The following is a 26,148-nucleotide window of genomic DNA, read 5'->3' on the forward strand; positions in this document are numbered from 1 at the left end:
AAAATCCAAGGCCTTCTCTTCAGAAAAGCAAGCTATCCATCTTTTTATCTTTTCATTCATTCTCACAAGAGAGGGGTTCTAGCATAACAGAGAATGAAAAAATGTCAGAAACTGTAGAAAAACTGGGATGAAGGGGAATAAATATTTTTGCCTCTCCTTAGTAATAAGTGCTTGTTCAAAAATTTAAGTGTCCTGTTTACTAAATAAACTCCAAACATTCCTGAGTAAGTTTTCCAGAAGAAAAAATAATGTTTCTGTTCTTTCATTTTGATGCCAGGCCAACACATGATACCACTCTTGCTCAGAAAACCAACTGCATATCATCCACAGATAACATGAAGCTTGCTTTTTATTTTTTTGAGTAATAAATAAGTAATCAATTCAGGCATATTTGAAGCTTTAATGATCTCTTATTAATAAACACAACTATACGTTTTTAGATTGTTTATTTGCTGTTTTCTTCATGTTCCAGGACGGAGATACAGAAGCATGCCCCCCACTCCTTCATCCTTTACCACTAGGTAAACTTTCCAGATCCTACTACTTTTATCTCTATGGTTGAGCAATATATGCAGCTAAGTAAATACAAAATAGATAACAGATGGTACCTGCTGATGCATGCTATGGTAGAGGCTGTATGAAAGGTCATCTCTTAACTACAAAGTTATGAATAATCACCTGTTGTTTTACTTTCCCCTTCTGTAACCTTAATATTGTTTCATCATGTATATGCCATTATGGCTTTAGGTTTATGCCCTTTGCTTAATCCTGGTAGGAACTGGCAGTTCCCTATGTGAGGCTGCTGTAAATTATAAAACAAATGATGACACAGATAAGCCTAGATGGGCCAGTTTGCCAGCACAATGTTCATTTTCCATGAGTAGACAGCAACATGGCACAATTCAGAAGATCCATACTGCCACTACAGCATCAAGCCATTGCTGTTCCTGACTCCTATCAGGGTTACAACAGCTGCAAGGCCATTTTGTGTTAATGGAAATGAAATATGACTTTTAATCTATTAGAGTAGGTATTACTTGAAAATGAGCATGTGCAAAATTCATTAATGTGATCTATTAGGACTTGTCCCTTAGATTAACAATTACTATTTGGCCAGTCAGAAAACTCTTTCATTCTCATGCACATTTACATATTTTATACAACTTATTTATGTAATATTTAGAGAATGATTTTGCTTCTTTATTGAGATGATTCTAAAAAAAAAAATTGCCTGGTTGCCTCAGAGAGAGCTTTTAGAGTATTCCAGAAATTCTGTTTAGGAAAACAAATACCTTAGGAAAACATGCACATTTTCCTAATAACCCTGACCCAATTAAATTTTGTAACAGTAAGCACTTACTTGTTCTGAGTTTTATTTTCATTACAGACCTCTGGAGCTGGGCCTGATTGAGTTTCCATGTGTAACCTAGCTATGGAGAGCAGAGGAGTGTGCTCATGCAGGCTCACCCTTTGCATACTGCTTTACCTACAGTATCTGAGGCAGAGTGTTTGGAAGCTCCTCCTTCAAAAGGAAATGAAATGGGACTTTTTAGAGGAACGAGGAACAAATTAACTGCTTGGGACTTTGATGAAGCCCATGAAAATTCTACTTGTGATTTGGATATGATTCATTTGAGTTGTACTACTATGTGTAGTACTAACAGTCCAAACGGCGTTATTAAATGCAGCTCTGAATGAATCTGATTTTTTAAATTTCTACACAAATTTTGCGCCCAAAATGATTTTGTTTTTAAAAAAGCAGTATTTGTGTTCCCTATCTGAAAAATTTGTGTGACTGTGCTTAACATATCGTAAAATGTCAATAGTATTAGTAATATTAAGTTAGTATCTTTAGGCTAATTAAAAGATTTACAAAACTGGGGATGACTGCTTTTTTTGAGCCCTATTGTATTTTGTTCTCCTATAAAGGAGCAAGAAACTATTCCCCAGTTACTATTCTGCCTCTTGAGGTGCTTAAGTATAAACACAGCAATCTGATCCAACAGTAGGGCTTCACTCTTCTCCAACAGAAATACTACTTTTTCTGACTAAAAGGTGAAATTCTTATTTATCAGTAGAAAATGGTAAAATTTTAGTTTGCAAAGTTTTCATTTCATTTTCTTACAATTTATTTTCATTACAGTAATGTTCTCCCATCCTCTGAGAAGGATGGTTAGTAGAATTTTGAAGCAGGTACTTCAAATTTAAGAACCTGAGTATTTTTGTCTTTACTGCTAAGTGCTATTTATCTCATCTAAGGTATAGAGAAAGAATTTGGACAACATTTGCATCAGTGCTGGGAAGAGAAGTGTCCTACACATATATAACATACCCAAGAAATGTAATATACCTCTTTATCATCTGACTAGCATTTCACCTACATCATACAACTCAGAAAGTAATGTAATTTGCACAATTACTTCTCTCAGCACAACACTCCCCTCTTTTTGAGTTAATGGAGGTAAGTAAGATAACTTGTGCAGAATATTTGCAGGCCAAGTTTTCAGAATTTTGGAAAGTGAATACAGTGTGGAAAGTAATCAGTGTGGATTCAGCTCAGAATTACAGTAATATTTTAGAACATAAACACAGTAATTTCAAAATAAAAACAAGATAATAACAACTATATACTACTGCATCATACTCTAAATATCTTTTAAAATAAAATAGACTATTTGACCATGAATAACGCACATCTATAATATCTGTGACTACCTAGTCAGTATTTTTTGAGAGGCATACAGGCAGCATGCTATCTAAATGACCCAGAATGACATACACTACTCTGCATTGTTCTAGGTAGATAACTGAAAGAGACTATCTGTCTGATCTTTTAGGTTTTTACCTACATTCCAAAAATATTCTGGAAATTACTTCACAATATAAGATGCCACATGTACTTTCTCTTTACATTTGATAGGAAAATATACCGGCTGGCTAACATGCTGCTAGTTTTGAGCCTGGACTGCAGAACTCTGGGTTTATACAAACTAAACCAAGATGTACACATAAAAAAATATATCTATTTGCAATTACAGGTACTTAGGTACTTGAAAGCAGTAAGTTTTAGGGGCAGTTTTGCATATACAAACAAAATTAGGCAATTGCATTGATTATGGCCTAAGATAATGGTCTAACATTCCTGTCCATTTTGAGAAACACCTTCAGCTCTACATTATACCCATTTTTCATGTGAATTTATAGATTATTAAGAATACTTTACCTTTAAAGCTTAGCTTCAACTGTTCAGTATTATTCTTCCACTTTTCACTCCTTAATGTTTAAGCGATCTAAAACTACTCTTCAGTATCAAGAAAAATCCCAAACCTACACTTTGCCTGATGTATGGCCAGCTGGTACAACTCATTGATTAATATTTAGGTCTACATGCAGACATAGTTAACATAAATTATCAAAAGAAGGCAAATGGATTGAACTTTAGTATTGCCTGTTCTTCTCACCAATTTGAACCACTCTGCGACCTTACTATCCTCCCATAAAGCACCATTTTTGTCAAAAGAAAGTTAATCTGTATTTCCTCAGACTTAATAGCCACACTGGAACAAAGAGTTGAGTGGTATTGGCAGATGCATTTCAGAAGTGTGAAAGACCAATAACTCATGAATAACAACTCCGTACTAACAGTTTTAATGGGTGCTTTAATGGTTTAATGGATGGCATTTTAATAGGATTTCTAGTATTTTCATTCTGAAAGCTTGCCTTCAATAAAGCTGTCATTAACAAAGAACTGGATTTCTTCATAGCATAACTGTGAAGTATGGGTGCTTTGTGCAAAAGAAATAAAGATATCTGTAATACTGTTATTTTCCTCCCAAGCTTTGACAAATCTTTCAGCTATTGTGTTCTAAATGACTGCCTGTTGAAAAAAATCTCATCTGTTAGTGAGAAAAGACTGGAGCAATATTTACTAGCATAATGCACCATCCATAAAATAGTTCATTGACTAATAATCATGATAACCAAAATATGTTTCCAGAAGAATTTCAAGCAAGCCCTCTCCAATAAACTGTATAAGTGCTCACTGTGCAGTTTTCCTTTACACCACTTAAACAAGAAGAAAATGTTCCCTGCTGTAACTGTGAATGTTCCAGGAGCATATCTTGGTTCAGTACTGAGGAAGGAATTAGTATGACAAAGTGCTACCACTTCTGGTGTAAGCTGGCACACATCTGCCTGCTCTTGAACAGCGCTGTACTAAGGGTCACTATACCAGCAAACTAGGAGTCAGCAGTTTTTGTGGAATGTAGGGATTGTGAGTTACTTCACAAGTTTCACAAGCCCAGAAGAAGAAGGAAGCATGTCCTGTAAAGAATTTCCTAGCACTGTAGGTCCTGTATTTGCAGCTTAAACTAAATCATCGAAGACCACTGTTTAACAGAGAAACCAAGTAGAGAAAGAAGAATGAAAAACTTGAGACGATGTCAATGCAAACAGCACAACTGGAGAAAGTACTCAACTATGCATAAAAATAAGTTTGACCCTCTTTTACCAATGTCAGCAGTTGTGATGAGAATTTCATACCACAGCTGATGAATTTATAATAGAGTGCTATTGTATTATGCAGGTAGCTTGCTAATAGAATGAGATTTATATACTGCATTACCAAAACATGAATGTTAGATTAATATATGATCATGGCAACTTGCCAACTGGAATTATGGTTTTTAATCAAGACAGAGACTTTCTCAGCACACTGCAAAGACTATAATTTTCAAGAACACGGGGGAAAAGCCCACATATTTTATACGGCTAAAACTTCTTTGAACTCGAATATAAATATGCATCCTGGTTGCAAAAACAGTTAAAAATGCAGATAAGATATTTCCTGTTAACTTTCAAAGGAAAATGACCCAACTGTTCAAGAGTAGCTAGAAATACAACTAAGGCTTTTGCCAAACTCCTCTCAAGAATAAAAGTATTTCCTGTACAGTATAAAGTGAATATTCTTGCGACCAAATGTAATAATGTAAAATTTGATTCCAATGGAATCAAACAATTTATATAAGCATATAACTGAAGTACACTTGAGGAGGAAAATATGCATTATTTGAAAACGTCTTTGAAAGAGACTGTGTATCCTTTACAAAATGCTTTAGAAAACCTAGTTTTTAAAAATTAATCATATTGGTTTGTATTTCTTTGCCTCCAGTCTTAAACATAATCTGTTTATTCCCCACCTGCAATTAAAATCCTTTGACTATGATATCATAACCAGTTGTGATGGAAATCATTTTGTGTTGAAAACAGCGGATTACACTCACCTTCAGGTAGGAAATAAGTATTGGAAGCAGAAGAATACCGGAGTAATGAAATAGCTTGCTTAGTTTTAAATATTTTTTGTGATTAGAGCATCTTGTTATTTTACTACAGTGTATGAAATACAGCAATTCTTAAATACTAAACTTTGTAATTGTCTCATATGACACAGTGGTTGGACCTTAAATTTTCCACCTATTTTTTAAGCTCTGTCAACATTTTCTTGCTAAAGGAAAGAGTAAAGGAGGGAAATTCTTCATTGATTCCTCCATTTTTCTCCATAAGTCTCTAAAAATATTGCAAATTCATCTTTCTAAAAAGCCCCCAAAAATTCAGTTTTACCTATAAGGATCTATACAGTCTAACCTTGAATAATTTTTCTTGTTATAAGACAAGTAGACTACTTTTCTCTTCCTACACATATCACTGCCTTCAGCTGAGCAAAATAAAACCGATATTTATTACAGAATAGAATCACAGAATCACTAACGTTAGAAAACACTTCTGGATCATTGACTACAACTTTTGACCTTATCAACTGGATCACAGCACTGAGTGCCATGCACAGTTGTTTCCTGAAGACCTCCAGTGATGGTGTCTCCACCAACTCCCTGATCAGCCTGTTCCAACACTTAACTACCCTTTCAATGAAAAAATTCTTTTTTATGTCCAGCTTGAACCTTCCCTGACACCGTTTGAGGCTATGCCCTCTTGTCCTATTGTTTGTTGCCTGGGAGAAGAGGGTAGCCCCCACCTTGCTACAGCATATTCAAGATAGTTAATTGACTAACTGTCTCTGTGGAATTCCTTGGCAAAATAGCATTAGGTGTAAGAACAAAACACAGCATCCTAATATGTAACACCAGTTTTCTTCTATTTGATTATTTTAATTATATAAGCATAAGTAAACACTGTTATCCCAATGAAGCAGCATTAAGGAAGGAGATAAAACACTACTCTAAATCTTGCCTAGCACCACTTCAGATTCCTGCCTTATGTCTTTAAAATTCTCTATCATAACTATCCTGCTGGCCAGATAATATCATAGGTGGAACTAAGCACCAAACAACCTAGGTGAATGCAACAGCACTGTGCTATTAATAAGAAAACTTTTCATTGTTCACTGACTACACAAATTGTTTCTCAATAAATGGAGCACATCCTATGAAAGTAAAGTTACAGAATACCAATAAGTGATGTTTGTAACATTAGAAAGGGGAAACTAATGTAAAGATAAGCAACAGAAAACACATTTTTGCTAAGAAAAAAAATTGATTTTTGCACGAGTCACTATTATCTACAATGATATAGCAGATAAGTACAGTTGTTTCTTTGGTAGAAATTCATTCAGTGGATTATCTGTTCTTCCTGGACTTTCAAAGTGTAAGTTTTATATTTGCTTCTACTATACAAGATTTACTGTGTTCTAGTATGTGGTGTTTGTGTTGTTGCACTTTGAGGAACAAAAAGAGAAATATACCGTATTCAGTAAACTGTTTTCTCATCACAAGTCCTACCAACTGACTTTGAAAAGCTACATGTTTTCCAATAGTCAGCATTAAAGCAAAAGACTGTCTCTAATTTACAAAAGAAATCTGTTGAGAGAAAACATTAAATTATGTAAAACTTATTGTATTGTTACCAGTGCACATGTACGTACATCCACAGTAAATCCTAAAATAAAACATACAGAAAGTTAGTGTAATTTTGGTGTTGCATCAACAGGTTTTCACACAAAAATAGTGTGAATTTGAATCTACATTCTTAAAGGTGTAAAACTGTAACTACAGACCTCCGGTAAGAAATGTTAAATTATTTTACACAAGTCTCAGAAACCTACTTTGGAGAATTAGAGTTTCTGTTCTGTCTCACAGAAGGAGGTGATTTTACAAACACATTTAGTGTATGGCATAGAGTAGGCAGAACATTAGTGTTCTTATTCAGTCTCTCTCCATGACCACTTCTTGTTTTTAAATTTCTGAAGCCTGAGTTAAGAAGGAGATACAATGTAAAGGTCAGACTCTTGTGAATACAGCTTTTTGCTCAGCAGCTGTTAAGTCCATATGGAGCCTTCCATTACATAAAATCCCACTGAAATTGCCAAAGTCAGCAAAATGCTTCATAATCATCAGCTGGGGTCAACCTTGTCTTTAAATTAGAGAACACAAAAGAACTCTGTGACATAAATGGTATGTCATGTTAGCACAGTGAATCAACATTTTGTTTAGGCTTGGGGATTGCAAGCCAACAAAAAATTAATGATGGATTATGAAAAAATTATTTTGAAGTAACAGAACCATTTAATCCAACAGGTGAATTGTACGTTTATTTAAATCTTGCAGCAGTCATAATTTTTCAGGCCCCTGTTGTCCCATAAAAACTGGTACTCAAGGTGAAGCTGTGGGAGAAGTATAATGGAAGAAATCTCCACTGTTATCATCATATATTGTGAGAGCTGGGATAGGAGATGCCCTGAAGAGACACTATGAAATAGTTTCTGAAGATGTGTAGAAAAATAAACTTGTCCAGTTGATGACATCAAACCTCAAAAAATATTACATAGCTAGAAGGTGTTTTACACTGGAGAATACTCCCTTTACCAGATCATAGCAGTGAAGGAATTCTACTCTTTCCCTTCTCTCTTTTTTTTTTTTTTTTTTTTTTTTTTTTTTTTTTTTTTTTTTTTTTCCGGAGAATATATAGTTTATACCATGCATATTGCTACTTACTTTTTTGCAATACTTGTTTCCCAACTGGCTGCATTACCCTAGATGTTCCTTGCAGAAACAGAGTGCACAGGAACGTAGTTTGGACTTATTTCTTTAATGGCAATTTCAGATTCTTTCTCAACTAGATTTCACATAGCATGACAGGAACATACTCTAAGAAATTAAAAAAAGGGAATAAAAAATCCAACAACACAAAAAATCTCACACCAGGAACACCCTGTTTGTGAAGCCTTGTGTCAGAGGAATGAAGAACAGTGGGTTCGGTTTGGGAGTATCTGAAGAAAGCAATCCTGTCCTGTCTCATCCTTCACCTTCACAGGACTGCAAGGAAGTTAGAGGGTTTCATTAGAAGATGGTGCCAGAGGGTATAAATCAGCAGAGGACACTGTTTTGGTAGTTATGAAGAGACAGGTCTGCCTGAAGAGAAAGTGGGAATAGGCAAGGAAGTGATACTCTATCCAAAAGGAGAAAAAAAAAATTGAATTAAATTTTGATCAGAAATTCTAATCAAAAATAAGTGGCTGGAATAAGAGCAAAGATGGAAGAGAGGCAAGTATTTAAATACTTCTGAAGAGCTGAAAAGGGAGCTTAGAATATGAAAAGATGTGTTTGAGTTGTGAAACAAGTAATGCTCTTGAAGTGGCAACCGAAGTACGGTATGCTAAAAAATTAATATCCTTTTTAAATGGATCTAACCTCCTGAAAGAGGGCAAGAACTCAGTGTTCATCAGGAAACTGTTAATATAGGATTTTATTTTATGGTATCACAAAGTTGTCTTAACAGTTGTTGCACACTATCAGTCTAATTTTGAAGAATTTCATCCATGCAATGTAAGCAAAAAGTAAAATAAAATATTTGAATGCCAGGGAGGAAAGGGCATGATATAAAACAAAAAAAAATCATCAGTGGTAATTGATGAAAACTGTTTGCTTCCCTAAATGTGAATTAATTGTATCTGCTGGTATCAATAATGGTCAGCAGTTTCCTGCTGCATGTTACACCTTTACCTTCTGAAGATGAAAAAAACATCTTTTTCCTCCTGTGTCATCAGTTCAAATGTTATCTGAAGCAATAATAACTGAACAGTTACCATCTGCACCTATTTCTACCTTACAATCAAATAGTTGTTTTTTAGGGATGTTAGTGAGAACTGCTGCTGAAATAGAAGGTCTCAATCTCTGACCACAAATGTACCCACCAGCTCACTTGTGCTGGCACTAGAGCTCAAGCAGACGTGGTGAGCTAGTTCAGGGAACTGATCCAACTGAAAACAGTAAAGAAAAATAAAACAATTAGTTTTCAGCTGAATCTATTTCCTGAGATAATCCTTGAACAGCTGCACATGTGCTACTGCCAAGACTGGCACAAGAGAGACAACAGGAATGCACAGCCAAGACAGGGAGATGACTTACAGTCATCATCAAACTGCAGCCTTAGTCCACTGCCTAGGCTAGACTATGAAACCAAATAGCAGTGCTTTTCACTAGTTCTGTTTCAAAATGGATGAATCTTTGACTAGGTGGAAATGAAGTGGTATCTCTAAAGCTGGGATTTCAAAGATATCCTGAAATAGAAAGTTGAACCCTCTTGGGAAAAACAATATGAATGAAGCTTGGTGTTGACCCACAGGTGCCCATATTTTAATTCAGAATGTCTGATCCTTCTGCTCCAGATTAAAAAAAAAAAAAGGAAAAAAACGAAAAAAAAAAAAATAAAGAAAAAGAAAGTGAAGAAAGTGAAAGCTCTCCTGTTTACATAGAACAGAAAAACTTCTGGAGGGACAGATATTCAGAATTTAATGATTTAAAGTATCTTGATAATGCTGGTTATAAATTATTAAAATTAAATTCCCAAAACTATTTGAATGATTTAAATAATAAATAGAAAATATAAACCACGGGAACTTTTAAGTTATATTACAGTGTAAAAAGAACCATGTCATCTCCACATCACATTCAAGATGTGGTGAAGCTGAATTGTTTCTTTTCCTAGAAATTATACTACATTATCTGACTTGTAAATAGAATTGCCTATAGTACAACAGGAAATTATTTTTACATTTGTACCAAACGTTATCTTTTTTATGGTGAACATTCTACTACACAAATTTTCCTTTCTGATTCTTTATATGTTACAATATATGTAATTTCTATATTTTCCTTTTGACATCTGATTATTTTTTAGAGCAGTCTTAAGGTCTTTCTGAACAGTGTGTTCAATTAAATAAGAAGAAATTGTAGTTCTTTATCATATTATTTAGTATTAACTTTTACCATTTTCTGTCAAGACTTTTAAAATATAATGGAAACATATTTGGTTTCTGTGCTATGAAGTCACATGTTACTATGAAACCAACATGTGAAAGTCATCTTCAGTGTTTTTTATTGCATGGTCAGTGCCCATATGAACCTTCAAATGCACAAATCTGCAGTCCCTAAAAATATAAGAGTAACACAAGCTTTTACTCCAACACGCTAACGAGGTGCTGGAGGATTTTAAGAAAGGATTAGTGACACAACAGACTATAAACAAATACTGTGTCAGTGATCCCTCTGGAAGCTGTTAATCCTTGGATCACTGACAGGATCGCCTACAGCTGATCGAAACAAACACTCTGTTACCAATGGTTTAGTGCATACTTTATCCACTTATTTTTTGACATAGACAATATTTTGTCATTAAAGAAATAGCTATAATTTACTATAATGGATAGCTCTCTATGTCCCTTAAGCCACAAACTACTGACCTGAGAGGCTGTGACCCTCCACTATACCAATACTTTTATGCTCCATGGGTTACTGACAAGGTGGCTTGTAAATGATTACTCTCTTCTAGTTAAATCCTTTCATGCTCTTACAGACCATCATTCACAATTTAACAAAGTGGTATTGTTGACAGATGGAAAGTACATGTCTTGAATCTGATTCATTAGTAAAGACACCAGGCACTTGCAAATCCTTTCATTCCATGCAAAATTAATGCAGTGGACTGAACCTTCTTTGGAGCTTGCACTGTATGTGTCCTGTCAACATTACAGAGGAAAATTCTGAAATAATCTAAGGATTTTTAAACTGCATGGAAGATGGGTGTTTGTGTGTATGAAAATAAGTAAGTGCTGTATCATTCATACACTACAAGTTATATGCCCATGGAATCTGCCTGACATTCATCCTTATAAAAAGAGAACAGAATTTTATGAGCAAAGGAGCCACCTCACCTATGTAGTCATTTTACACAGTTTTTTATCATCCTTTTAGTACCATATAAACGTGGCACCATATCAGAGAAAAGTCTTGGGAAATAGCAAACATGACCTTTAAAACAATTTGAATAATAGGAAAACGGGGAAAATTACCTCATACTCCTGTGAGAACTTCAAATTGTCATTTGCTTTCAATCTTTCAATGTGATCTGCAAGTTCCAAGATGGGTATTGGGGGATGATTGGCCATACCTGTTGAATAAGAATGAGGAACAGAATTTAAAGTACACCAGAGTGACAGCACTGCTCTAAAATTTAGAAAATGTAGTAGTTAGAATGTCTAGAAATGTGTAAGTAGTAAAGATGTCATATGTGAGAGAAGCAGGCAAATAGTTTGGTTACTCAAAGCAGGACATGCTCTGGATAGATGAGCTCTGAAGCCAAATTAAAAGAAGTCACCAAGCATACTCCCAAAGCTAACATTCCTAGTGTAGAGGAAAGAGTTACTGTGATATGAGTCAATGAGTCAATGAGTTTAGCTAGGCATGGTAAAATGAGACACTGAGACCTGATGTCGACCTCTGCTTTGAGTAATGACTCTTAATGTCATTTCAAACTCCTTCTCCTGCACTGCATGAAATGGAAACTCTATTGAATTAGACAAGAAAATGTGAGCTGAGAAACAGACACTGAAAGAGCCCTAAAGGGGAAAGAACAGTGTTTTGACAGAAAACAAAGTGACTTATGCATAATCAAGAAAAACAAGCTTGAATAATGAAGGTTACCAGGGTAACCGGAGACACCTAAACCTGCAAAGGAAATGGTAAAAAACAAAGAAATCTCAAACCAACAGAAAACTAACTTATAAAATCAAGTATAAAAAATGAAATGGAGAGCTTGACGATTAATAATAATGCATCAAGGTCTAGAAGACTGACTGTGTATTCTGACTAAATTAGAAAAACTTCAATATTTTAAGAAATTTTGAGGTGACTGACATGCAACTATGAATGACTAGAATAACATGCACCAGTGCTTATAGACAGCAGTCACTGAGGACAACATTGGACATCAGACAATTAGAACTTCAAAAATGTTTTCACAAGTAGCAGATTGTAGAGGCAGGGGTTGTACAGTTTGGCTGGACATACATACTGACTGCACTAATACCTTAAAATATGCTTAATCTGAAACCCCATTTATCAACCCCTAAGAGTACCTACAATCTACTTCAGGTGTAAACATCTTTGTCCACTGATGAAAATGTTGAATGAAAAAGAAGAAGAAAAGCTGGGAATTGGAGACAGATATGGGTGTGTAAGTGTGTACAGGGACAGCAAGGCAACAGAAAGACAGAAAAGATGTGGGGTCAACTAGAACATCTGCCAGCTTAAGTTTTGACAGGTAAAAATTTGTGAACATATTTCACTCTATTAGTCTTCATGACCCTTCTCCAAAATGCTTACATTCTTCTCTCCGTGATTTATACTATCACACACCTAAAATAAAAGTGAGTTTTCAATGCCTTAGGGAAGAAATCAGAGCTGGCAAGAAAAAGTTAAGCTAGTGAACCCCAGGATCTCTTGAAATTACAAAGGGAACACACTGATGACTCAAGGGGGCTCAAGCTGGAAGCCATGTTGAATAATGCAGTTTGCTTTGTCACCATGAATTTCAAGAGCATGCCTAAGACAGTTGACTTGCATTTCCTTTAAACATAGCTGAAAATGACCATGTAGTTACAACACAGTCACATTAGCATATTTTTCTTTTCTTTAATTTTGTTTTTAAATTCTTGTTTTCTTTTTGATCATTTGGCATTTCAGGTGTCACACTAGAGTCCAAAACAGTGTCCAACAGCCCTAGTCCAATGGCCCTAGTTCTTCTGACCCTATACATATATGTAGTTTATATTATCTTCATAGCATGTCTGTGATGGTAAGACATATTTAAAGTAGGTATTAAGGTAAATTGTCAGTCAACTAACAAAGCTGAATATTCAGATACAATGGTGATGTACCTCATAAATTTCAATTAAAAATTAGTCTCAGTATTAATTTATTTGATGCAGTTCTGCTTGTCTCCCATTTTCTTAGAAATTTAATTTAGGACTTGGCTACTCTCAAAACGAATGTGGGTGACAGTCATCTAATAATTACACCAATTGATCCAGATCAAGCACCCCTATGGAAAGTATGTGAGTGAAAAGGCACAGGAAAACTCTAGATTGATCCAGAAATGGAGGTGGACTGATGTACATCTAATACAGTGCTTGAACAGAGAAAATAATAGAGACAAAGATGTTTAGACCTTTTCGAGCGAATCGTGGGAGAGAGTTATTATCATATAAGGACTGAGTGGTAGTTTGGCTAGAGAGGGAGGACACAGAGCCAATCAGGGAGGCGTAGGGGACTGAATTACTGCTCAAAGCTGTAAAAAGTAAAAGCCAATCGGAAATGGGAAACAAATTAGTAACAGCAGTAGATCATCATAATCAATCAACCTTGTACATACAGGCACTTCAGACATGCACAAAATAGCGTCTGGAAACTGAACTAAGATGTTTAAAGGTGCAGTTACCCTACTGTAAACATAAAGGACATAAACCCAATGAGTATGAGAGTTGTTCATCACATTATGAACCTGACTAAATCACCGGCATCAGGAACACAAATCACAATAATTAGCTTATTGTGAAGGAATATTTTTTAAGGATGCTGAACTTTTTTTTAAACTATTTTTGTTTATGTGCTTCTCCGTATTTCACTTGGCCTTCCCAAGGAGAGATTTCACATTAAACACTTTGTGCAAAAATGAAATTTGAAATAAAACTTTCTTTTCTAAGGCAAAAAGAGGAACTACTTTCAACTTCAGAAACTGAAAAATTTTAACTGCATATCAACCCTTTCTTGGATATTGAAAACTTTCCTCAAATAATATTTTGCGTTAAATTATGAAGTAATTGCATTTGGTATATTTTCATATTTTAAATACGTAAAACGAGATGATAAAAGTAGCTATTTTTTAAAAGAACTGCTGGAGGACTTTTGTTATGTAATCAGTCCGTGAATCATAACAATATGATATGAATGAACATTTTAAGATCTCATCATATTTCATGCAAAAGCATGAGGCTGTTATTGAGCTTAATGTGAACAGCAGGTGCAGAACTTGATTCAAAGATCCCACTCAAAACACAGCTAACCTCATTTTTGTGGCTACAAATAAGAAAATACACTTATTTGATGACACACTTCCACATCAATCAACATATGTTATGACAACACAAAAACTTAAAGACAAAATACAGCTAAATTACAACAGATCCTGTGACATGCTAAAAAGTCAAAAGAAATACCATGCTGTAAACATGCTTTCAAATTTTCTTTTAAATAGGATATCTCTTTTTCAAAAAAGAGATAGAAACACCTGAAAACTCAAACAAAAAGAAAACCCCCAAAACCACCACATGCAAAACACAGCTGAAATTGTATCCATTAGAAGCTCCTGCTTCCATATTTGGTAGAAGATAGGGAAATGTGATTGATCTTATGCAGCTTAGTAGTAACCCCTTCATATATATATTTGATTACAGTGTAGAATTAGCTTCTGGTTAATCTGTGGTAAAGACATGACTAAGGAACATGAAATACCATTTGTGCCACAATTAAAGGAAAATCTAAGAGAGCAAGGTCAGAATTCATCTGCATATCAACAGATATTAGACCTGTTAATTACATTCCTTTATCCCACTGAAACAAGTGGGTGTTTTCAGGCTTGCCACTAGTGCATTAAATTAGGATTTTGTTTGTTGTCAGGGTTTTATGATAAGGGCTTTTAGAAACATTTACAAAACGCATTTATTTACCAACTGTAGGTTGACATACCAACAATAAACAAGAATAAAGTTAGAAATAAAACAAAGCAAAGCTGCTAGTATATGGACTACAATCCAGATAAACTGAAAATGTGATACATTATTGTCACAGAAACCTCTTTAGGAATTAGTGGTATTTTAGGTCCACATTGAGTTAACAGTCTGTGATTTTGTACACTGATTTACTGCATCCTCATTTTTATTTAGCAACACAGAATGCCGTTCCACATACCAATCTACGGTGATTAAGGTACTGTCCCTTTACAGAAAAATGAAGAAATCAGTAACAGTGGTTATTTTTACTGATAGTAATCCTTATAAAAAAGACAGAAAGAAATACCTACTTAAAATTCAGACATGGAAAATCGAAAAAATGAAAGATAACTCTGATTCAGTAGAAATTCAGCATCTATGAAAATTTAGAAAGAATGCCTTTACTATTTATGAAAAAAAAATTATTATTACTTCCAAATTTCTTTTTCATAAAGTCAGAGCTACGTCAGAGCTTGAACTTAAAAAAATAAATTTACAAAACAAACTCTAGAGATATACATTATTCTGCAACAACTATTCTAAGAGAGTTTCCAGCGCATATATAATATGTCACTTTTATTCCAGAAGATTTTATGTTCTCCAAAACTAGATCAATTATTATGGAATGAAAATAGTTTCTGCTCTTCTCTATCAAAGACTAAGCTGTAACAAGCAGCCTTAGGATCAGCTTAGCTCATAGCAGAAGCACCAGCTCTGAGTGAGGTATAAAAGTCACCTACACTGAGAAAAGAAGAAATCTAGTTTTCAGATCCTGATCTAAAATTGTAAATTCAATAATACGTTGCAAAACTATGGGCTGTAAAATCCAGGAAAGAAAAATGTATTACTCTTGTGAGGAGAATTTTCAACTTCATCTCCTAGCTAAGCAGATTTTAGTTGCCTCTAGGTTTGAAAGCAATGAAGTGGGATATCAGAGAAGTGCCATTTCCACATGAAGCCTATGCCTCTTTAAGGTGCCTAAATCCTCCATGTGGACAAGTTCATATGACAAGCCATATGTACAACTGTTCACTATAAGAAAGCATTTCCTGTCTTGTTTTGTCATGGAGACAAAGGAACTATTTCCTTAAGCATTGTCATCATTCTCATAAACAGATATCACGTGGATAAACTACAAGAAGAAATTTCCTGCTATTTGCAAAGCAGGTGACTAAATCCAAACATCAATTTTTCCACCTTCTGTTATTTGTACCCCTTTATTCCGGGCATGCTTTACACTTTTTCTGCTTTATCTTGGAAATAAGTTCATGGAACTTCCTTAGCAACTCAGGGAATAACTGTTTAGTGAGCACTTATCTAATTAAAAAACCCAGTCTTTAACTTAGAGTTGTAATAATTCTATTTATTTTTTCTTGTGTTTCAAAGCTTCTTATTAGTTCATAAGATATAATGAGATAATTGTTTAATTGGTACCCAATTACACAAATTACTTATAAGTGTGACACATTTTATAGTTAAATGAGGATAAAAAAAACCTAGTCACTTTTGAAGCATGACTCAATTTAGTTCTCTGGTTGATTGGCAGATTGAAGTCTTTGCCTGAGCCTTGGGTCTCTCAGAACCCACTCAAACCACTCAATTTCGGTTAATTTTCCTCTGCAAAACTGGGCTCCTTTATTTGATGAAACCTTTTGTGAGGGTTTAATTACTACCCCTTGCTTACCTTTACTCTCCCATGTAGCACAGAGACTTCTAAAATTTGTGCACAGGTTAATGATTTTAATAGGAAACTTGTAGAATGGTAAGAACGTGATGGAATTTTCCTCAGCTACTCCAGTTATGGAAGAATAACAGACTTAAAAATGAAATCCTACTGAGAGACTGGGTATTTTCGTGTTTACTCAAAGAGAACTTGGCACAGCTGTGACCCACTCACTGGCATATGGGCTTATCTAACACATACACATTTTTGGATAACACATATGGACATGGGATCTTGCTCTTAGATATAGAACTGTGGGCTATTCCAAATGTTACTCCATCCAGCGAGGAGGGAAGCCAGATATGAATTTGATCCTTCCTGGACGAGGTAAGGTAGGAAACTCTTTAGGTAAGTTCTAGATTAGTGAAGGACATAGTTCTGTATTGACAGGACAATAAAAAGTGAAAGGAAAGGAAGACATTCGCTGTGCTGGTAGTTTTTACTGTGCAATTTTGCGACATCATCATGCTGAATTGACAATTTTATGAGAAGTAAACATAATGGTGCATATCATCATAGATAAAATATTGCTTTCTCACTTTTTTTTTTTTTTTTCCAAAAATTTATACCTAATCACCTGTACTGGGAGTAATTTATACATGTGGTTAGAAATTCAAATTATGCCCAGGGGTTTCACTTTCAAATTTTTTTGATAGCTATATCTGATCAGACCTTTTTTTACAGAAAATAAATGATTGACAGTATTTTTGGAAAGAGGTTGTTTAGAAATCTTTCAAAGCACTAAAGTTTATGACAATCCAGAATTTTATAGGAATGACTCATTCACCTCTCCCAGTGAAAACTGGCAGTTTACATATGCCAGTGTAATTTAAAATTTTCTTTAATGCTGCTGTATTTTGTGAGTTGATTATAAACTTTTTTTCCCCTTCCACTGGAAGCAACCAGTCTCCCTGGAAAGCTCCAAGTAAACTGCAGATGCTTTCATAATCCAAAGAAATAAACCACTATAATAATAAGTATGTCAAATCATCTATCCTGATGCTTTTTTACTGACTTTGTATACACTGGTTTTTAAAGCACATTCACTACTCTGTCACTTATTTTATCTATAGGCAACATTGAGAAATGGTAACATCTTATACAATAGATAAGGCCATTGTATGTGGGTGACTGGACATGTCTTGGTAAAAGGAATCCAACACATAACTACATCAGCTCCAATCTCTTTGCTCAGTTGCCTACTTTTGAAGTATCCCACTATCTATTTCTGCTACATAATAGAAAAAAACCCCACACACCTGAATGTGAAAAAACAACAAATATAACAAAACTGATATCCTGAACATGCAGCCTTTCTGCAGTTTCCCTGTGTTGGTCTTGAAAGTTTTTTATTGCATGTTATTTGATGGTGTGTTGCTGGTTAAAGTTGGAAAAACATTCCGGTAGGATTCAAATATCTAAGTTAAATTTACCCACATTTTAATTAAATGGTAGCCTTAATTGAAGTCAATGTGAGTTAAGTGATGTTCTGCTTTTACTAGCACAAGAATTGTACCTTAACTTCACTGTGACTAAGTTTACATACTAAGAACATGTTAATTAGCAAGTGTTACAGAGCAAAACAAATCTACTGGTGTAAGAAATTTCTCCTTGATATTTGGTTGTGTACTGAGTAATATAATGGCCTGTCCTGCGCCTTGGGTTCTTAGGTAGTACAACAGTAGGTAAAAAAATCATAATTCGGTGTCTGTACTGTATTTTTAATAATAACTGTAGTTCTCCATTCCATGAAAAGGTTTACAGGAAAAAATAAGAGTTTATAGTAGAAATGGATTGCAAATGTTCTGCTCAACTAGCCTCACAAAAAACTGCGAACTTCCTAGATGAAGTATAGCCCTGCAAGGAAAAGTATGCTTTCAATCCTCTCCAGTTCTTTTCAGATCAATGAGGTGGAATTACAGTGTTTATGAGTGCCACAAATTCTGCCATTTCTTAATAAATTTACATCCTAAGTGTAAATTTAGAATTAATTACAATAAATAATTTTATATATTAAATTGTTAGCACTCGGCAGCAGGGGTTTTTTTGCCCACATTTTATTTTAATGATTATGAATATTAAAGAGATAGGTAAGACTATACATGTAAATAAACAGAGAGCAGAAAGTTATGCTTATATACCTAGATATTATTCTATTCTTTATTGGATGCAGAGGGAAACATAGTGTCAAAGATGAGGAAAAGGCTGAGGTAATTAATGCTTTCTTTGCCTCAGTCTTTATTAACCACACCAATTATTCTGCAGGTACACAGCCCCCTGAGCTGGGAGACAGGGATGGGGAGCAGAATTAAGACCCCATTATCTAGGAGAAATTGGTCAGAGACCTGCAACTCCACTTAGACACACACAGCTGTGGGGGACTGGATAGGATACACCCAAGGGTACCAACGGATTTGACCGAAGTATTCACTGAGCCTTCTTCCTTCATGTACAAGCAGTCCTGTCTGATTGGGGATGTTCCAGACGACTAAAGGTTTCCAAATGGGATGTCCATATACAAGAAGGGTGGGAAGGAGGATCTGGGGAACTACAGGCCTGTCAGTCTGACCTTGGTGCTGGGGAAGGTCAACAAGCAGACCATCCTGACATCCTGGACTTTATCAGGAGTGGTGTGGTCAGCAGGACTGGTGCAGTGATTGTCCCCCCATACTTAGCACTGGTGAGGCCACACCTTGAGTACTGTGTCCAGCTGAGCAACACCTCACAACAAGAAAGACATTGAAGTGCTGGAGTGTGTCTAGGAAAGGGTGACAAAGCTGGTGAAGGGTCTGGACCAAAAGTCTTATGAGAAGCATCTTAGGGAGCTGGGGTTATTTAGCCTGGAGAAAAGGAGGCTGAGGGGAGACCTTATAGCTCTCTCAACTTCTGAATGGAGGTTATAACAAGTTGGGGGTCAATCTCTTCTTCCAGGTGACAAGTGATAAGGGAAGAGAAAATGGCCTTAAGTTTGTTGCGTAGGTTCAGATTGAATATTAGGAAACACTTCTTCACTGAAAGGGTGGTCAGGTGTTAAAACAGGCTGCCCAGGAAACTGGTGAAATGACTGGCCCTGGGGTGTTCAAAAAAATATGTGGATGTGGCACTTTGGGTCATGGTTTCTTGTTGAACATAGAGGTGCTTGGTTAATGGTTGGACTCCTTAATCTTATAGATCTTTTCCAAACAAAATGATTTTCTGATTCTATTAAGCCATCCACTGAGTATATAACTGTACACAAATAATGACTTGTTTTAGGCATTAGCCAGACTTTAGTACGCATATTTTTTCTTCTCATGTTTCAAAGATTTGTACGTATACTTCTATACTTTATTGCTGTAAAAACCTTTAAAATTTTCATGAAATTCCTGAACAACAAAAACTTTACCCAGGAACAGTAAGCCTACATTCAGATTGCAGTCTCAGAAGGACAATTGTGAATAAAAACTTTCAATCATTTCCACTTACTGCACTTAAGTTCATTTAATAGAGGTCCCAGAGCATGTCAACAAGATTCCTACACTGAAATGAAACTGAATTAGAAGATGTGTTCCTGAAACACCCCTAATTTGCACCAGATGCTAAGAGCATTCAGTGTACTGGAACAGATTAAAGAAAAACAAGGCTGGGGTAAAACTCAGGCCTCGAGACTCTTCCCTTTCTACTAGTGCCATGTGCATGCAGTGTGGGTCTTTAGCCCACATTCACTACTCTGCAAATCCACTCCTGCTGGGTCAATATTATCTTAATATAATCACTGTTTAGAAGACTGGAAATGAGATCTGCAAGTTCACTTAACCCTTTAGTGTGTCAAGTTCTGAGGCTAATCTCTCAGCATTTCAAGTCCTTAATTTCCTACTTTTATGAGCTTTTATTTTTTGTTATTAATGTAGAGAAGTTTGACAAACACAAAGCTCATGAAGATTCTGTACACAATTAGCATTAGACTTGGACTGTGTGCAAACACACTGTAACAGACAACACGTCTACTGGAATATAACACGATCAAAATAAAGCCAATTTAGGTAAAAGCTGACTCCTAAAATGTGGTAAAATTCAATACTAAGTATTTATCTCCCGGTGTTTCTTGACTGTCTTGACAGCTTTAAGAAAACAGTGTTTCATTTAAAAAAATCATTTAATAAAATATTTGGCTGTGTGTTGCTTTTAATCTCAGAACTAGTGATGTTAATGTACTCCCTTAACCACAATGCATGGCCTTATCTTCAAAGACAAGACCATTTATCTAGTTAGTATTTCCTTTCTGTGCTGTAAATTTGCAATTCAGTGAAACTGACAAGGATGTTAACAGATTACCCAATTATGTAGTAGATAAGAAAGAAGCTTATTAACAAGAAGTTGCTGTATTGTTAATAAATAGAGGGATATACATGTCCCAATAACATTTTCTAGCATTGTTAGGTTTAACTTGGAATTACAGCACATAAAACACATCCACACAGCATGTGTGTCTTTGGGCTCTTTTTTACATGAATTCAAGTTTGCTTCATGCAGGATTTTTCTTTAAATAAAGAAATTAAAGAATTATTTTGAACGCCAACAAAGAAATATACTGTGCAAAACCTCATAAGTGATCAAACATATTTTTATAAACAATGAATCTTTCTTCTCTGTAACAGCACCAGTAATCAGCCTGTGATTACAGAACTTTCTGTAAGTTATTGACTCTTACCTGGAGTTTGAAAGTTAAGGCGTCGCAGCTCCACTGGATCTGTGGGATGGTGAGAAGGGACCTCCTTGCTGTTGGGTATGCTGCTCTTTCTAGAATCAGATTCAGCCCTCTTCCTGCATGGAGAAGGTGAATACACACAAACAGAAGATAGACATGTTAGCTTGACAAAGGCGCCTGAGCATTTAATCCTCGTTTTCTGAAGGTAAGATGTTTGTTTCTGAAAGGTTATTTGATCCAATGGAAAGGCAAAACAATTATGCATTGTGGGTAGGGCATCTACAATTTGCAATGGCAAAATGAATCTAAATATATTAATGCAAGAGAGAAAATAAATGCATTTTGCCTTGGACTGATCCTCCACTATATCCTTCTGGTCACCGGTTACTTACTTTTATAACATAAACTTATAAAAATTCACAGTATTTTAAAAGCTATCTAGCTATACTTTTATTAAAAAGTAGCCAACTCTTGAAACTAGAAATTATTACCCCAAGTTATTATCATTAAATATTTAATATTTTATACACATTTATTGAAAATAACTTGTATTTTAAAAGTATTTTTAATATGAGAAAGAACAGTAGAGAAGACACCTATCCCAGAAGACACCTATTCTTTTCACTTTCTAGGAATCAACAATCTACTCTCATCTCTATAAGAGCTGAACTACACAATCTTCATTTGTCTTACCTCACTTACATATATTCACAGCTCAGATTCTGTATGAGTATTTCTAATTAAACTGAGAGTTTCACTGCAATTATAGTACTCATGTCAATCTGTCCAAAACAAGATGGGAAAGAAAGGAGAGAAGGAGAGAGGGAAAGAGGGTGGGAGGGAGGGAGGGGGGAAAGAGGGAGGAAGGGAAGAAAGGAGGGAGGGGGGAAGGAAGGAGGGAGCAAAGGGAAGAAGGAAGGAAGGAAGGGGTGGAAGGAAGGAAGGGAGGGAGGAAGGGAGGGAGGGAGAAAGGGAGCGGGGAAGGAAGGAAGCAAGCAAGCAAGCAAGTTTGTGTATGTTTTCCTGTCTCTAGAGAGAAGCAGAGTCCACATGTGTTCTGACTCTGAATTTTCTGGTAAAATGGAGTGCTATTATTTGTCTGTATAATTTTTCTGAAGGAGACATGGAGAACTACATTACATGAAGAACATCTACCACTCTGCATTTTTACACAGAAAGTGGAATCCTTTTTCACTAGTCCTATGTGGACTCCTGAATGAAAACACAACCTGGCTGATACTCTATCAGAAGAAGCAAACAGAGGAAGAGATACTTTGTGAAAAGAGAGCTGAGGTTATTTTAAGGTTAATGATAGCAAAATCTTTTCCAGGTACCTAATGTTTACTTTAACATAAAACTATTCTTTTATTTTTTTCCTATTCGACTCACAATGATACAATGCTAAATCTGCTGTTATTCCAGTTGATTTCTTGCTGTTCTTGAAATCATGAACATCTGGTAACATACAAGATTTCAAAGGCTATGCAAATGAGTCAAACAGCAACACTGTTGCATGTATTCTTTGAAAGTCAGTAGTCCTATGGTTTTATTGAAAAAAGTAAAAGGTTTTTTACTGCAAAAACACTCCATCTGTTCTCTGGTAAATACCTAACACATGTATTAATCTCTCTGTAGTGAAGTGATAAAAATTTACATCTGATTCTTCTGGTTTTTGTCTTTTTTAAGACGAAATATTATGGATAAACTCATTTGAAATTCCTTTCTTTTGATTTTGGCTATTCCCAACTCCTACCATTGTAGCACAACGCCTTAGTGCCCTTTCTTCTTAAGTAAAGATGTGTGATGTAACTTTCAAGAAGCCTTTAATCTATATTTCCTTCTCCTTATGTCTAGGAGTTTTAAGTCTCTTTAAGTCCTTCAAACTGTCCAGAGACAAGCTTAGTCTGGAGAAGAGAAGGCTTAGAGGTGACCCAATCACTCTCTTCAACTACCTGAAGGGAGGTTATAGTCAGGTGGGGGTTGGTCTCTTCTCCCAGGCAACCAACAATAGGACAAGGGGACATGGGCTCAAGCTCTGCCAGGGGAGGTTTAGGTTAGATGTTAGGAAGAAATTCTTTACAGAGAGGGTAATCGGGCATTGGAACGGCCTACCCAGAGAGGTGGTGGATTCACCATCCCTGGAGGTTTTTAAAAAGAGATGGGATGTAACCCTTAGTGCCATGATATAGTAATTGGAGTTGGATCAGGGGTTGGACTTGATGATCTTGGAGGTCTTTTCCAACCCAATCTATTCTATGATTCTATGATTCATTTAACTTTTTTCCAATTGCAAGTCAGTACTGGGAAACAAAATTACACATTAATCTACTAAAAGCACTAAAATCTCTTCTAATCATGTATCTGAATATTTTGAATACTTCTAGGATAATAGAACAGTTTGCTATTTGTATTATTCTCAGGATCATTCTGCATGTTGGTGGTTTTTTTATGTTTCCAGCCTATAAAGTCATCATAATTCCTTCAGATTACGCAATGATTTTGAGATAGATGGGGAAAAAAATCCACAGAGGACAAGAGATCGCTGTATCATTTTCACTTGTAGAACTGTAAGTCAGCACTGAGTCCATGGGGGTGGAGCATTACAGAGATTCAGAGAGGCTAACACTTCAATCAGAACAATGCATTCCTTAAAGAACTTTGGTTATAGCAAAAAAAACACTCATTCACCTTCATGAAAATGCAAATAAAACCATATAAACATTGTATAGCTCTGCTATCTCTTGAAAATGTACTACATGGAGACACAAGAAAAAGAGCAGTGAAACTTCACTGCATTACACTAATTTTCAGTGCTGTAAATAACACAGCAAGTCTTACATAGTCTTCATTTTGACAGATTACTGTCTACATTCACTTAAGATTGACAGATGCTTTGTCTTAGATCATTATCATGATAACTTTCTTTTTCTCTTTTTTTTTTCTCCTTTTCTGTAATAAATGAAGAGTGATTACTTTTTGCTTCTCACCTGTCAGGTTTACTGCTCCATTTTAATGCAGCAAAGAGGGGAGAAAAGGTGAAATGTTAGTTGATCAGCAGCACAGAGGATAAGAATGGAAACAGGAGATATAAGAAATGTTGACTTAAAGATATATAACTAAACAAAATTAAGAAATGACAGCTCAACAAAATATTTAATGCTTGGGAATCACAGAATTAATAGAGGACACAAGGTCATGTCCAAAGTGAATCTTCTGCTGAAAAATACAGCTCTCTTGGATACTATTTGTAAAGTAATGAGACTTCAAATTTTAGTCAATTAGATAATAGAGAATGGGTCTCTAATTTGACCCATCAAAGTAATGTTAACATTACACTGAAAAATTACATCTCACTAAGATGTAGTTTCCTCTTAAATTCTAGAGAGAGGAGAGATGAGAGGAGGTAGGAGAGGAAAAATGAAAGTGGAGGGCAGAGTAGAATGGGAAGGAGAGAAAGGGGGAAGAAAAGGGAGAGAAAAGCAAGTGAAGAACAACGTTAAATACATGAGATACAAAAGAATTGTACTAAATTTTAAAAAGAATAAAAAGAAATGAGGACTTTTAAAATTATTTTACAAAACCAAGTAATAAAATAACAAGAAATTTTTGACAGTACCCTGGAAAGTAAGGAAACCGTAAATTTTTTTCTAGTGAAGTATTACACACTTTTTTAGATTTAGAAAGAATGTCACCTACTAGAAATCTACAGCAATCTGCACAGATCTGTAGTGATCTATGATCTAGATCAGGTGAACAGGGAAAATAATTTATCTCCCACAAAAATGTTCTACTATACACACACACTGTAAATTTAGTGTTTATCTTTCTGTGTGTTGATTATAATAAACAGGGGTTCTACAAACTTTTCATAGCTTGTAGTCTGCAATGACCAGATTACACATGTAATGAAAAAATCTTTAGAATTCTTCATCATCATTTAGGATTCCTTGATTTTCATTTCTGTGGGTTTTTTTTAAGTATCTGTGTTTGTTTGTTTTGTTTTTTTTTTTCTGTCAGAAAGCATGTTTAGCTTCTAAGTCAAACAGCTCAAGATTCAGCAGGTGACCAGCAGGTCAAGGGATATGATTCTGCCCCTCTACATTTGTGAGACCCCCCTGAAGTGCTGCATCCAGCTTTAGGGTCATCAGTACCAGAAAGGCATGTACCTGTTGGAGTGTGTCCAGAGAAGGGCCACAAAACTTGTCAGAGGAATGGAACACTTCTCTATGAGGAAAGGCTGAGAAAATTGGCATTGTTGAGCCTGGAGAAGAGAAGGCTTTGGGGAGACTTAACTGTAGCCTTCCAGTACTTAAAGGGTGCTCATAAGAAGATGGGGACAGCCTATGTAGGAGTAATGATAAGACAAGGGGTAATGGTTTTAAACTGAAAGAGGGTAGATTCCAATTAGCTAGTAGGAAGAAATTTTTTGATAGGGATGGTGAAATACAGGTACAGATTGCCTAAAGAGGTGGCATATACCTAATCCCTGGATATATTCAAGGCCTATGGACAGGGCTCTGAGCAACCTGACCTAGCTGAAGATGCTCATTGCAGGGTGTTGGACTAGATAGCCCTTAAAGGTCCCTTCCAACCCCACTTATTCTATGATTCTATGACACT

General features: G+C 35.5%; 1 protein-coding gene across 50 annotated transcripts in view; it reads right to left on the bottom strand.

Annotated features, from left to right (window-relative positions):
- The window catches only part of PTPRD (protein tyrosine phosphatase, receptor type D), a 1,139,994-nt gene that overhangs the window by 54,835 nt on the left and 1,059,011 nt on the right, over positions 1-26,148 (bottom strand). For 23 of the 50 annotated variants that reach the window (XM_027881066.1, XM_027881067.1, XM_027881087.1 and 20 more), the window contains 4 exons: positions 24,516-24,530; positions 21,532-21,644; positions 13,519-13,638; positions 11,363-11,460 (listed from right to left, as the gene is read on the bottom strand). In XM_027881066.1, coding sequence (XP_027736867.1) covers positions 11,363-11,460; positions 13,519-13,638; positions 21,532-21,644; positions 24,516-24,530 — 346 coding nt within the window. The remainder of the gene's footprint in view (positions 1-11,362; positions 11,461-13,518; positions 13,639-21,531; positions 21,645-24,515; positions 24,531-26,148) is intronic. The other 27 variants (XM_027881099.1, XM_027881098.1, XM_027881095.1 and 24 more) reach the window with 5 other exon arrangements.

The sequence above is a fragment of the Empidonax traillii genome, unplaced genomic scaffold, assembly GCF_003031625.1.
Source record: "Empidonax traillii isolate 1590-97213 ecotype Southwest subspecies unplaced genomic scaffold, ASM303162v1 scaffold83:size2986645, whole genome shotgun sequence".
Lineage (NCBI taxonomy): Eukaryota > Metazoa > Chordata > Aves > Passeriformes > Tyrannidae > Empidonax > Empidonax traillii.